Source organism: Caloenas nicobarica, chromosome 4 (assembly GCF_036013445.1).
Source record: "Caloenas nicobarica isolate bCalNic1 chromosome 4, bCalNic1.hap1, whole genome shotgun sequence".
NCBI classification, from domain to species: domain Eukaryota; kingdom Metazoa; phylum Chordata; class Aves; order Columbiformes; family Columbidae; genus Caloenas; species Caloenas nicobarica.
The window spans coordinates 9,882,536-9,895,148 of NC_088248.1; the positions used below are offsets into that span (position 1 = coordinate 9,882,536).

The following is a 12,613-nucleotide window of genomic DNA, read 5'->3' on the forward strand; positions in this document are numbered from 1 at the left end:
AATAGCTTTCCGTCTGTTTAATTTCATAGAGATGGATCATGTTGCAAAATTCATAATGTTACCAAGTCATCAGTTCTTAATTACCAAGAGTCATAATGCCTTTTTTTTTTTAATACAAATAGTTAATCAAACTATTCCTTTTGAAAAGTTCTATAACAACTTGTATTTCCAAAAATGGGCAATGCAATAATAGCAAGGTATGTATTTGGAAGCTTAAGATTTCTTGAAAACAACTTAGAATAACTGATTGGTTGAAGTGATAAACCACAAATAAAAATACAGGCTCCTGGGAGTTCACAGGGGTCTGAACAGGCTTGTCAGGATAACATAAGCTTGCATGATTTATAAAACGACCAGAAAATGAAAGGTTGCAGCCATAGGGAAATCAGATTGTAATTAGCACAGGATGTTCCCATCCTAATAAGGTTCATGTTACTAAAGTGACATTTACTATATTGAGTGGCTCATAAAGATAACCAATTAAAAAATAATAATAATTAAAAAAATATCTAATTTCACCTTTCACTCTAGAAAACTCCTATTAAGAGGTATAACTAATTGGATAGACAGAGTACGGCACATACATCATAAGCACCAGCCTTGATCTGCTGGTAAAGCCTGTGCTGGTCTTCATCCCAGAAAGGAGGATATCCCACCAGGAGAATATACAGAATGACACCTGCAGAAAATTCACAGTAGAATTAAGTGATTTCAAGAAACAAACCCCAGAAATTCATTTTGTATCTGACAACCACACAAACAAATGGCTCAATAGTATTATCCTAGCTACTGAAAAACACTGCCTAGTCATAGTGGAGAAAATAGTAAATGTAGTGTTCACAAGATAGCCTCTTATGCAGAGTTTGGGCAAGAACGAATATTTGACACATCATCAGATCAGGAGCACTGAATATATCTAGCTGCCTGGAGAAATAATTTGTACTTTTCAATGATCATGGATGTTGTAGGAAAACACATTTTTTTAGTTCTGTTTTTACTATGACCTTGTACTGGTACCTGTAACCTTGTGTTTTAACTAATCTCCTGCAAAGAAAATTTGGGCAACTCAATTTATCTGTATAAATATATGGTCAATAGGAAATTAAAAAGTCCATCTGCTCGTTTTACAGAGATGATTCACTATGACTACAGAAAAGTGCTTTCATTAATACAACAAAATAAGCGTGGGTAGAAGTAAAATAAGGAAACCACCAATTGTTCTCAGGCAGGGAGCTGCCACTTGGCAGCACCATAAACTACACTGTTTCAAGAACTGGACAATAAAGTAATGCTCTGTTCATAAAACATTTAGTTTCACAGTTTAAAACTGCAGTTCTGGTATATTGGTCAGACCAGATTTTAGGCTGCTGGTGAACCAAAACTAAGGCCCAGCTCATAGCATGAACTGTTTGGTTTTCTAAATAGTTAGGTATCATGTGCCTGCATCTATTTTTTTTAATACTTTGTGAAAGTATGTTGTGTAGACATGTCCAAGAATGCCACAATAACACACCTTCACAAACAGCAATAATAAAATGAAGCTGGTAGAATAACAAAAAATCCAATCTTCTAAAATTAATCCTGAATTTTACTAAACACAAATTATCTGATGCAGAATATAATGTACTAATATTTTGGATATCATCTCTCTCCCTCAAAATACTTTATGGCGGACTGAACACTGTCTTTCACAATAATTTCTTACCACATGCCCACATATCCACAGGTTTTCCATAAGGATCTTTTCGTAAGACTTCTGGAGAAAGGTATCCTGGAGTACCAGCAAACCCTGTCAAAAGGCAAGTCAAGTATTCTCAACAGCTGTACATGCTCTGCAAAACTCAGGTGATTCTCATCTCAGCCCACAAGACACAGAACATTATTTGCCAAGCCATCAACCACTAACAACTTCATTTTGAACTTTGTCTTTTAGGGTGAATCGCCTAGAAGTAACACTAATGGGAACACTTATGGAGTCTTGGCAGGTTCCCTTCTGCCATGTCTGGTAGACTCAAGAGGACAGCAAAAAGCCGGCTGGTTGCCCATCTACACCAGCACTCCAGATGCAACACTGGTGTCAAGGATCTGGTGACAGTGCAACAGTGGAAGGTTTCCAGACGGACTACCAGATAGCTGACAAAATTTCATTCATGTCTTCTGCACTACTGTAAGATGTAGTGAAACATCCAGTACCGAGGTGCAAATGCATCTGGCTCAGCGTCAAAGTCAAAAAAGTAAGCAGAGGAAGCGTGGGAAACATGATCTGAGTGATTCCCCTTGGAGATACTAATTGAAACACAGAAAATGGACACCAGGAATGCCAAAGACTCTTACTGTGGGTTTTTTTTTAACAATAGCCTAATTTAGTCAATCTAAAAATAGTTCCAAACTCTAAAAATGAAGACTGTAAACGTGACTTGCACAGGATTTCTGGGAGTCCATCAGCTGTCAGCTTTGAAGACTGTTATCATACACAAAGTACTTCCACTCACAATTAAGGGGAACTAATTAACAAAACAGAGGGGCAGCTAAGCTACAGTACCCTAAGGAGCATTTAAAGATTTCTACTCAGTCTTAGGGGATGGTACATTTCTGAGTAAACACCACGCAGGGCTAGAGTTCAGAAAAGCTCATGTATGGAGAGACCTCTCATTTAGAAGAAAAAAAGAAAGTAAAAACACTGTTCAAATTTCTTTGCACAGAAGTGGAAACTCAATTCAGTCAATGCCAGGTGGTGGCAAAATAAATGTTCAGAGATGTTCAGGATTAGCTTTCACAAGAGCACAGCTGGCTAGTACTTAGTCTGAAGACCACAAACTCAGGGCTCAGCTTTCTTACAGCCTTTGCTGTTCGTATTTCTGACAGCTACTTCTAATACAATCTTTCCACTGCAAAATTCATTTTCTTGAAGTCATTTCACTTCTGGAAACCTCCTTACAAAAGTTCACGAAAAGCATGCCTGAAGTAATCTAGCCTTTAAAATGTATATGTTCTTCATTTTTTATTCATTACCAGCAGTGCTGCTTTCTTTTAGGAGAAATGCAAAACGCGGGTATAAAATGTTGACTTTTCTTAGGGCACTGTAATTGATAAAAACTTAATGACCAATAACATCCTGTACCATTTCAATTAGTATGCCAGTTCTTTCAAGCATCTTTGCCTAAAATAAATGCTTAGGAATTCTTGAAAGGTGAGAGTTGGATGGCTTTCATGGAAGACCATGTGTCATTTCTGAAATTCCACACTGGATTCCACAAAACTTATGAGAGACAGTGATAACGTATAAAGCGTACAGCTACAGAAAAAGGAAACCTTTGCTCTGCAGCTGGCAATCATTTGAGGGTGGGAGGAGGAAGTGAAGGAACATATTCTGTGTATTCTACTGAGAATATAGCTAAAATATTTTAATGAAAAATAAACTTGTTTTTTGCAGTCTCCTGATATGAGACCCATGAATTGTTAAAGAGCACTATCATACAGGAAACATATCTTAAGCTCCTTTGAGAAGCTGAAAAATATATGTTCTAAGTAGCTTTAAATATAGTGATGTTTTGTATCTTTTCTTGGCTGTAGTGCTCTACATGAATAGTTTTGTTCATTTTAGAGGGGCATAAAGTTGTCTTGACTTTCAAACTTACCACAGCCCCAATAAATATTATTATGCCTCACTTGAAAATGGAAAATAAAATACAGTACTTAGCTAACTTTACCTCTTGGTGTGGATACGGAATAGGTCTAAACAGAAATAATTGCTATGGTTTTAGTACCTATTATGAAGTTGTTTAAAGCAGCAAACAGTCATGATTTCCGTGAAAAAGAAAAAATGTACTGAAGTTGTTAACTGTTATTTATCAGGTAATTCTGTAACTAGTCAGAAGGACCCCCATGCAAATATGAGTGTGTACTTTTCAGAAAACTATTGCTAAAATAGTATTTATTTTAGCTAAAACAACTCGCAAAGCTGGAAACTGTTTGTGACGGTAGCGTGTCTAGAAAAGACTACATCACCTTGTACACCTATCATCATATGATTTAAATAAGTGTCCAGAGGCACAAGACAAACACTGTGCTCTGTTGAGTTCAGTGGTAAATGGGTACACGCCATGGCATGTTACTCAGCTTAAATAGCTTACAGTCTCAAAACACTCTTATGCAAAGATTAAATATATACTTCATAAATGGTGAGCACGTCTCTTGAGTCAAACCTGGATTGAAGGTTAACTATAATCCCACAATATAAAACTAAGTTAACGTAAAGAGATGCATCTTAAGCACACAGCAGAAGACATTACTGCTTTATGCCTTATGTTTTCATCACCCCCCTGCTAGACTTACAGCCTCTAAGCATCACCCATGCAAGGAGTCCAAAATAAAACGACAGAATAAACCATGTTAGTTTAAATAGTGTAAGTTGTACATCTTTGCTAACACACCTCCCTTTGACTCAATAATAAAAATTAAAATGAGCAGTCTGGTGGGAAGACCTGGAAAAGGCAGCAGCAAGGGGCAAGAGCAAGCAGCTGAGAGCAGATATGGGCAGCAGCCTTTTCTTCCTGCACAGCTGGATCCAAAAGACTAACTGTACACAACATAAATGTAATGTGAATAGCAAACTACTTCGGTGCGGCTACTCAGATGACTTAAGTGGTGAATATTTTAGTCCTAGTTGCAGGGTTGGACTTAATTTGAGATGGAACTAGGGCTAAATCTAGCTACCAGCGGGTTAACTGCAGCCCTTCCACAGACTTGAGCGAGGCACAGTGAGTCACCTGCGGGGTCAGCCAGGAGTGTCTGACGCTTTCCCTGTGTATTAAACACCTGCTGGCAGGGTGGGGTGTTTCAACTGTGACACTTTCTACAAACAGGCAAGGAATAGGTTTGTTTTACAAATACGCAAACCAGGGAAGTATCCCATTGTATCCAAACACAGAGAGCTCTGGCCGGCTTCCTGCTGAGCCGTAGCCACGGTTTAAGCAGAAAAGCAACCATCATACCTGAGGACTACACCCCCCCCCCCAAAAAAAGGAAAAAAAAAGGAAAAAAATACAAACATACTGATGCAGAGCTATAATTAGAATCGGAGCATGCCATGAGTCACTAAGTGCTGCAGAATCCAGTAGAAAGCTGAAAAATAATCTGGAAGGGAGCAACAAAGTTTAAAACTTCGAGAACATCAGAGTTCATGTTTTGCCTTGTTAAAGCAGTAATAAGAAGCTGAAGGAAAGCCCTCAGACTGAAAGGTTTTGCAGAGGAAGTTCCAGAAAAGGTACAGAATCCACTAGACGTACTGAATACCACTCCCCTCCTCCCCCTCCCCAAAAAAGCGCCACATTAGACTACTTTCTATTATCTTGCTGCCAGCTTATCTCTTCCTTACGTATGTATTTTGAAGACATTCTGTTCACCTTCCTTCCTACCAAGTTCAGCAAGCCAGTCCTCATGATGCCACGAGTCTAAACCAAGCAGTTCACAAGAACCAAATAATAATGTACAAGATTTACAGGGAACTGCAACCTCCTGTGCATCATCTGCATCCACACAGATGTATGAGAAAACATCCCTGAAGTCAAGTTCATTCTGATTTTTTCTTGAGATGCTTCCTGTTTACTTGATACTTTTGTCATTATAACAAATCGCTTGTGTTTTTTCTTATTTCTATTCCACTGCTTTTGTACTGGGCTGTTTGTTAATGTGCAAGAGCAATCCCCTCTGTCTTTTGTGGATTATTGAAATCCATTTATATTAAGGCTGGGATTTACAACAACAGGCAAGCTTATAAAGCTACCAACATATGTCCCACAGTACTGCCTATGCATCCACATGTAGTTATATCCTAGATTTCAAACACTCTCAACGCACTGCCTGCACAAAATCCTTTGTGCTTTTATTCTAAGCTTTGACAGCAAGCTCACAATGACTTTGTTCAGTTTTAAACTGCACCTTCTAGCCGCTGTGAGAAGACGTAGCTGATATAAATATTTTATTCTGTATTTTTTCCTCCTGGGATTTACAATAACTTTTGTCCTGTGCTTCGTATCTATTCAAAGAGGATGGTATGTCAGATAGACACATCACTTTTGTATATGTCCTGTTACTTAAAATGACCAGTATTAAAACTGTAACAAACAATCTGCAATTAGCATTTCGTTAAATGAACAAAAAAAAGGAATAGTTTAGTGAAACTGGAGAGAAGTGAGTAATATTTAACTCACTAACCCCATCCTTTTCTTGTAACCTGAAGCAGAGCATTGTATAGGACACAAAGATATATTCTATGTATTGATTCTGGAGACCTGGTTACACTGTCAAGTGCCATCTTCAGGAGGGCAGACAAGCCCCCTGTTCCACCATTTCAGGAGCAGGTCTGAAGCACAGAACGTGCTCCCTCCTGATGGCTGTGTGTACACACAGAGTTTGCTTCCACATTCTGATACATCTTTGTCACTTTCACCATCAAGCAAGCTTACTCTTGGTTCCTTCCAGATGAAAATAATGTTTTCAAAATCACTAAAGTGGCTGAGAAACTCCCATCCCAACTTCAGAAGATGTTTGTAAGCTGTGGATAGACAATCCTTTCCAGACTATGGTGCAAGATTCCTGAAACTTTTAACCACCCTTTACCTTCCTGGATTTATGCTCTCCATGATCTACTACTTGAATTGCTTACATATTAACAATTGTACATTTTTAATAAACCAGCTTATTTTGATGTCAGTGGGTCAAAGTGGGTTTTATGAACAGTTTTACTTGCAGGTATGAAGGAGCAGTCACCTCTGGGACAGCAATATAAGCAACTGGGACAGATAACTTGCACTGTTATCTGGTCTGGATAACTGTCTACGGCAGGGATGTCCAACTCACTTTCACCAGGGGCCACATCAGCCTTGCGGTTGCCTTCAAAGGGCCAAATAGAATTTTAGGACTGTAAAAATGTAGGAGTAGTTACATTTATACAGTCCTAAAATTACACTCGGCCCTTTGAAGGCAACCATGAGGCTGATGTGGCCCCCGGTGAAAATGAGTTGGACATCCCTGGTGCACAGTCTTAGGTATTCAAACCTCTTGTGTTTTGTTTCTTTTTTACATTCAAGTCACATTCCAAAGTGCTTCAGAAGAAAAGTTTCAGGTATTTCCAGGTGACAGACAACTGTTCAGACAAAATGTTCTGATGACTAGGCAGGTACACTTGGAGGTATTAACCTAAGGTCTTAGTCACCCAGGCTCTACACTCATTATTTCATTTTTTTAGATACACAGGGGAAAGTGGGGAGAAGGGGCTTGTGTGCACCTACGTCTCAGTCAAACTTAGAGGCTGACAAAGTCCAGGACAAGCCAGGAATCAGGAAACCTTAATTTCAGGGTCAAGAAATGTCGATGGCACTTAGACTACATGCAAAAGGAGCATTTGCAAAGCTCTGTTTACTAGAAGCATGAATTTAAATACCCTCTCCCTCTGTCCTACCCCATACCAGTACTGCTGTGCTGGCCAAATCTCTAGTATGAATACAGTTGTGCTAAAAGAAGAGACTTTTGCCATTTATTTTATGTTTGTTTGGTAAGGTGATTTAGCTTTGCTAGTGAAGAGGAGGCTGTGAGGCAGAACCTCTTCTCGTCTAAGTGAGCCCTGAGATTTGGAAATGTAGCCATCGGTCAATCTTGAAGTGTTTGCTTGTTTCTTTCTTTTTTTCTGTTTGAAACAAACAAGGTCTGCTGCCAAGCTCTGCTTAATTTGGTGAGAATTACAGATAACGTTCTTCATGGAGAAAAAGGTCTAAAGCGTAGCCAGCTGTAGAGACCGAACGATGAACAAAATACCCCTTAATGCTACATATCAAGTAGCCACACAGCTGCATGTTTTAGGGCCGTTTGGGAGGCTCAATGGAAACACTGAATAAATGGTGAGAGAAATGAAAAAATATTTACTTACCAAACCAAGCCTGTTGTTCTCCTTGGACTTCTATAGCCAATCCAAAGTCTGCCAGCTTTACTGCTGCTCCCTTGGATTTGCTAGCTAAAAGTAAGTTCTCAGGCTTTATTCAGAGAGAGAAAAAATTGAGATTAAAAGATAAGTAAATATATTTTAGACAGGCTGTCACCTTTTTTTTTTAGTTAAGGTAGTCTGGAAAAGAAAAAACACTTAGTGAAAAAGATAAAAAAAACCCATAAGTTTTCTCCATAAAAATGCAAAAATTGCGCTTTCCATTCCTACTTGGAAAGAACCACCGAGCCTCTAAACAGTCTTCACAATCCCGTGACAACAAGACTAAAGACAGTGTGCAGGTCTGCTAGAGAAAGAGGTCAGCCAGAGTGGTCATACGGAACCGCGACACCCGTTTGTGTGACAGGCTAATTCAGAGACTCCTAAGAGTTCATTACAAGGAAAAAATGCCGCAGAAAAACCCCAAAAGACATGTATTCTTTGATTACTAGTCCAACCTATGCAGTTTGCAGGATTAGTCATCTGTAACCATCAAACATAAATATGTTTTCCATGACAGTTTAACAATAACAGCTGTATTATTATATTTGTATTTAAAGGGCAGGTGTATTTACATTGCAAATCTTTCAGCAAAACAGCATGCCCACATTTGTGCTTTCAGAGAACCTATTACAAATAACAGCGTAAGTCTGCAAAAGTTCCCACTTTGCTTTTTCTAGAGTATGTCGGTCACATCTGAAATCAAATGCTACAGTATGCTCACGCAATTAAAAGTAAAGGATTTAAATATTAACAATGGTGTTCATTCTACTGTTTACAATGTATCCCTTTAATTTCATTTAGCAAATACACCAAATGCAAATTGTCCAAAGATAACTTTATTCTATGAACCTTAATTAAAACAAAACAAAAAAAACCCAAACAAAAAACCACCACAAAACAAAGCCACCACCACCCCCCCAAAAAACCCAAACCAAACCAAACAACAAAAAAAAAATCCCCACCACCAAAAAAACCCCCACCAAACTCCCAAAACTTAAAAATACTGTAGAATTCAACAGATTATTTCAGGCAAGCGTGACCTTTATAGTATTTTCTGGCTATTTCTTTCATTTTTATTTCCACTGTTATTAAAAAAGGTTTTGTGCTACATGTACATTATAAAAAAACCTCATTTTCAAGGGTATGGCTGTGATTCTTCCAGAAGCAATTTTTGTAGTGATCTATCACACAGGGATTCCATATATCCAGTGTGGCACTGGGGACCCAATCCTGCAAACTCTTAAATGTATATTTCATTTTAAATCATACAGGCTTCCAAGCAACTACATATGTGAATACAGTTAATCCCACGCAGGTACTAAGCCTGGAAACAATTCAGATCACAATCTTCTTTCAGCAAAGGCTAACTTTAATGCATCTGTCAAATATCTGGCAATATATGCTTGAGCGTAATTAAGATCACAACCACTGTGATACTTCCATTAATTAATAATACAACTGGCCTAGACAAACCCTTTAGCCTAAAGGTGGTTTTTTTCCACCCTCTCAGTAAATGAACATTTTTTCAGCAAATTACAAACACTATTCTCTCACTCATCCCTTTGTTGCTATGTCATAGAAAAGCCTACTAAAAACCTTTCATCAATACTTACTTGATTAACCTTGTATTTCCACATTTTAAAAGGTCTCTCAGAATAAAATACAACCTTTATATTCACCTAAATTATCAGGAACTGCTTCAACTACATCATATCAAACACGAACCAAATAGCTGAGGACTCTTCTCTAGGTTCATCAACACTGACGTAAGTCGTGTCACATCGCCTGTCATTAAACTACCCTAATTTCAACATACAGTCACATAGTTCTTGAAGGTTTCCTGTCAGAGTGAGAGAAGTTTACAGTAATTACTTCCTGGAATGCACTTCTTATATAAACCTCTTAAAGCAATGGATGATCCTATTTGGTCGTGACCTTCAGCAATCCCAAAGCACTGAAATGCCTCGCCCACTTGGTTGATCTACCAAGCCCATATCACTTTGCAACACATTCAACATTTCCATTCAAAACAGCAGCTTTGTGTTTTCTGCTGCTGGGTTTTTTGGTTGTGAGGTTATTTTTTTCCTCCTTTTTGGGATTTTTTTTTTTTTTTAAATTCCATTATGTATCTTTACTCTGCCAAACAAAGTGTTCAGCAGAAATACCATTGTCATAGGAGAATATGTTTCAACAGAAGCTGAAGCAGATTTCCCAATTCACTCCTAGGCCAAAGGCAGCAGCCTTTTGAGCGATGTTGTGTGGGACTACACACCTAAACAACGAGCTGCTGTCATTTCAGAATCACAAGAGGCACACTAGATAATTATCATGTGTGAACTTAGAATGACTGCAATTACTTGGGAAACATTAACAACCAGCACAGGCCACTCACAACTCATACTTTGGATTCAAGAATGTCACCTTATGTTACCCATAGACTGGCTGTAGTCAAGCGTGTAGAATGGCAGTATTAGCTACTAAAATTACTTGCAAATAAATTAACATGATTTACACCTTACTTTTCAAAAGGTCTTTAATTCTTAGAGATCAAGTACTTATGCCTCTGTGTATTTTTCCTCAAATATAATTAGAACATCAACTTTTTGCCTTTTTTGTTTGTTTGTTTTTAATTTAACTTCAACGGGGAACACAAGAGTGTCATAATTGTAGAGTTTCACAAAAGTAGCAATGCTGCTGACTGCCAAAAACTGAAATTCCTACATGGAAGTGCACTTGTTCCACCTCTTAAAGACAGATGGCCACTAATGGGTTATTTTTTTCTGGATCTAGGATCCACCACCATTCTGACTTATACCAAGGATTACAACAGAGCAGCAACAAGCACTTCTGCAGATCATAAGAGGCTGCAAAAGCTCCTCTCCTGTTGCTATTAAGTTATGCTAAAAGGGAAGATAAACAATATGAGTGTCCAAAATCTCCTCCTTTCTTTGCTCTCCCCGCCACCAAACATGCCATCAAACTGTGGTCTGAGTTATTGGGGGAAAAACAAAACCAGAAGTTTTGCGGTTTAAGGATCCATGCCAGGCCAGAACCATCTCCTACCTGTCCCACAGTTCTGGTCTTAGGCCTTGACATCTTCTTTTCAGCACAGAGAGTTCTGCTGGGATTTCACCAGTCTTTCATTTCACTTTATTTTTTTTTTTCTTTTGCCACAAAGTAGTAACTGAAGATGGACAGTTTTCTGTTTCCTGAAGTTTTCACTTTCAGAAATGAAACTGGGTACTACAGCTTGGCAGAAACGTTATTTCTCACACTGTTTTTCCAATTCATCCTGGATCTGCCAGAGTAACAAATCCACACATGGTCTGGAGCAGGGAACAGCTGGATTTAATGCGTTTCTAAAGAAGTTCTTTTGTGTGAATGTATGAAAAGTACTAGAAAGCATTCCTTATTGTCAGCTTGCATGGCTACAATCCTTTTTTTTTTCAATTGTTTTTTACCCTAGAAGCATATATTGAATGTACGGTGAGAGCAGGAATTGCTGGAGCAGCTGGACAAATTTGACATTCTTTCATTTAAACTTGTTCCATGTTATCCAGCTGCCATGCAAGATTTATATGTTGGATAGAGACTTGTCAGTCTCATGTTATATAACCGTGACGCGGGAGAATCCAGAAGCGCAAAATGGGTAGACAATTTTGTATCTGTCTTTGAAATCCACCAAGCCCTCTGAACTTTCAGAGCGTAACCCTTTATGCTCACACGGGACAACAACAGAGACTTTATAAATTCAGACAATTACAGTCGTTTATTTGGGAATGAAGGATGGTAAGAAAGATGACGGCATTCTCATTCCAACTTTATTACTAGTGATAACCACTAGAAAACTCCTCTCCTGGGAGGAAATTCCTGCTCCCCATAATTCATTCAGAAAGGAAAATAAGAGACAGAGAAGCTGTATGAGAAGGAATTAGTGTATTTCAGTGCCTTTGCCCACATGCCATTTTTTCTCTGCCTCTAACGGATCTGATATTTCAGACAGTGCACTTCCATTTGATTTCAAAATTAACAACCTTTTCTTACTTGAGGATCTTGAAGCCCAAGTGCCCAAATTAAGTCCTCTCCCTTGTCCACAAGGCTAGTTCACTACCAGCTTTGAGAGACAGACTTGTCACTGAGCTTCCAAGCAAAAGAAAATGAACTTTTCTTGTTTCTTTCCATGCTAATACACTTTAAATGCAGGGATCATTTCCACAGCAGATGTCTCCAGCCATTTGGATATGTATATCGTTAAGAAAGAACTAATGCTTTTCTCAACACAGGAGTTTTCTTTCTGAAGTTTCTATCCCAATTTAATCTAATCCCAATTTATCTGGAAGGAACTCAACCCCACAGGTGACCATGGTGAGGACACTGTAGGAAATCCCACTTTCTAAAGATGTCCTGTTGCCCAGCCATCTGGAGGAGAGAGAGGTCTTTGTGCCAGCAATCTCCTGGCAGTTGGCCTTCTGTCACTAACACGTGTGACGTGCAAACGTTAGTGAGCTTCCCAGAAGTGCTCCAAGTTACGCGAGAAGAGACTGAAAGTTCCTCCCACACCCTGCCCCAAAAGCTCTGGATGACAAAGAGGAAGATGGTGTTCTCAACCAACACACCAAATGCTCGAAAAGC

General features: G+C 38.7%; 1 protein-coding gene across 34 annotated transcripts in view; it reads right to left on the bottom strand.

The window, feature by feature from the left end:
* The window catches only part of CAMK2D (calcium/calmodulin dependent protein kinase II delta), a 161,456-nt gene that overhangs the window by 42,671 nt on the left and 106,172 nt on the right, over positions 1–12,613 (bottom strand). For all 34 annotated transcript variants that reach the window (XM_065633686.1, XM_065633677.1, XM_065633674.1 and 31 more), the window contains 3 exons: positions 7,928–8,030; positions 1,706–1,789; positions 585–679 (listed from right to left, as the gene is read on the bottom strand). In XM_065633686.1, the coding sequence (XP_065489758.1) occupies positions 585–679; positions 1,706–1,789; positions 7,928–8,030 (282 nt within the window). The remainder of the gene's footprint in view (positions 1–584; positions 680–1,705; positions 1,790–7,927; positions 8,031–12,613) is intronic.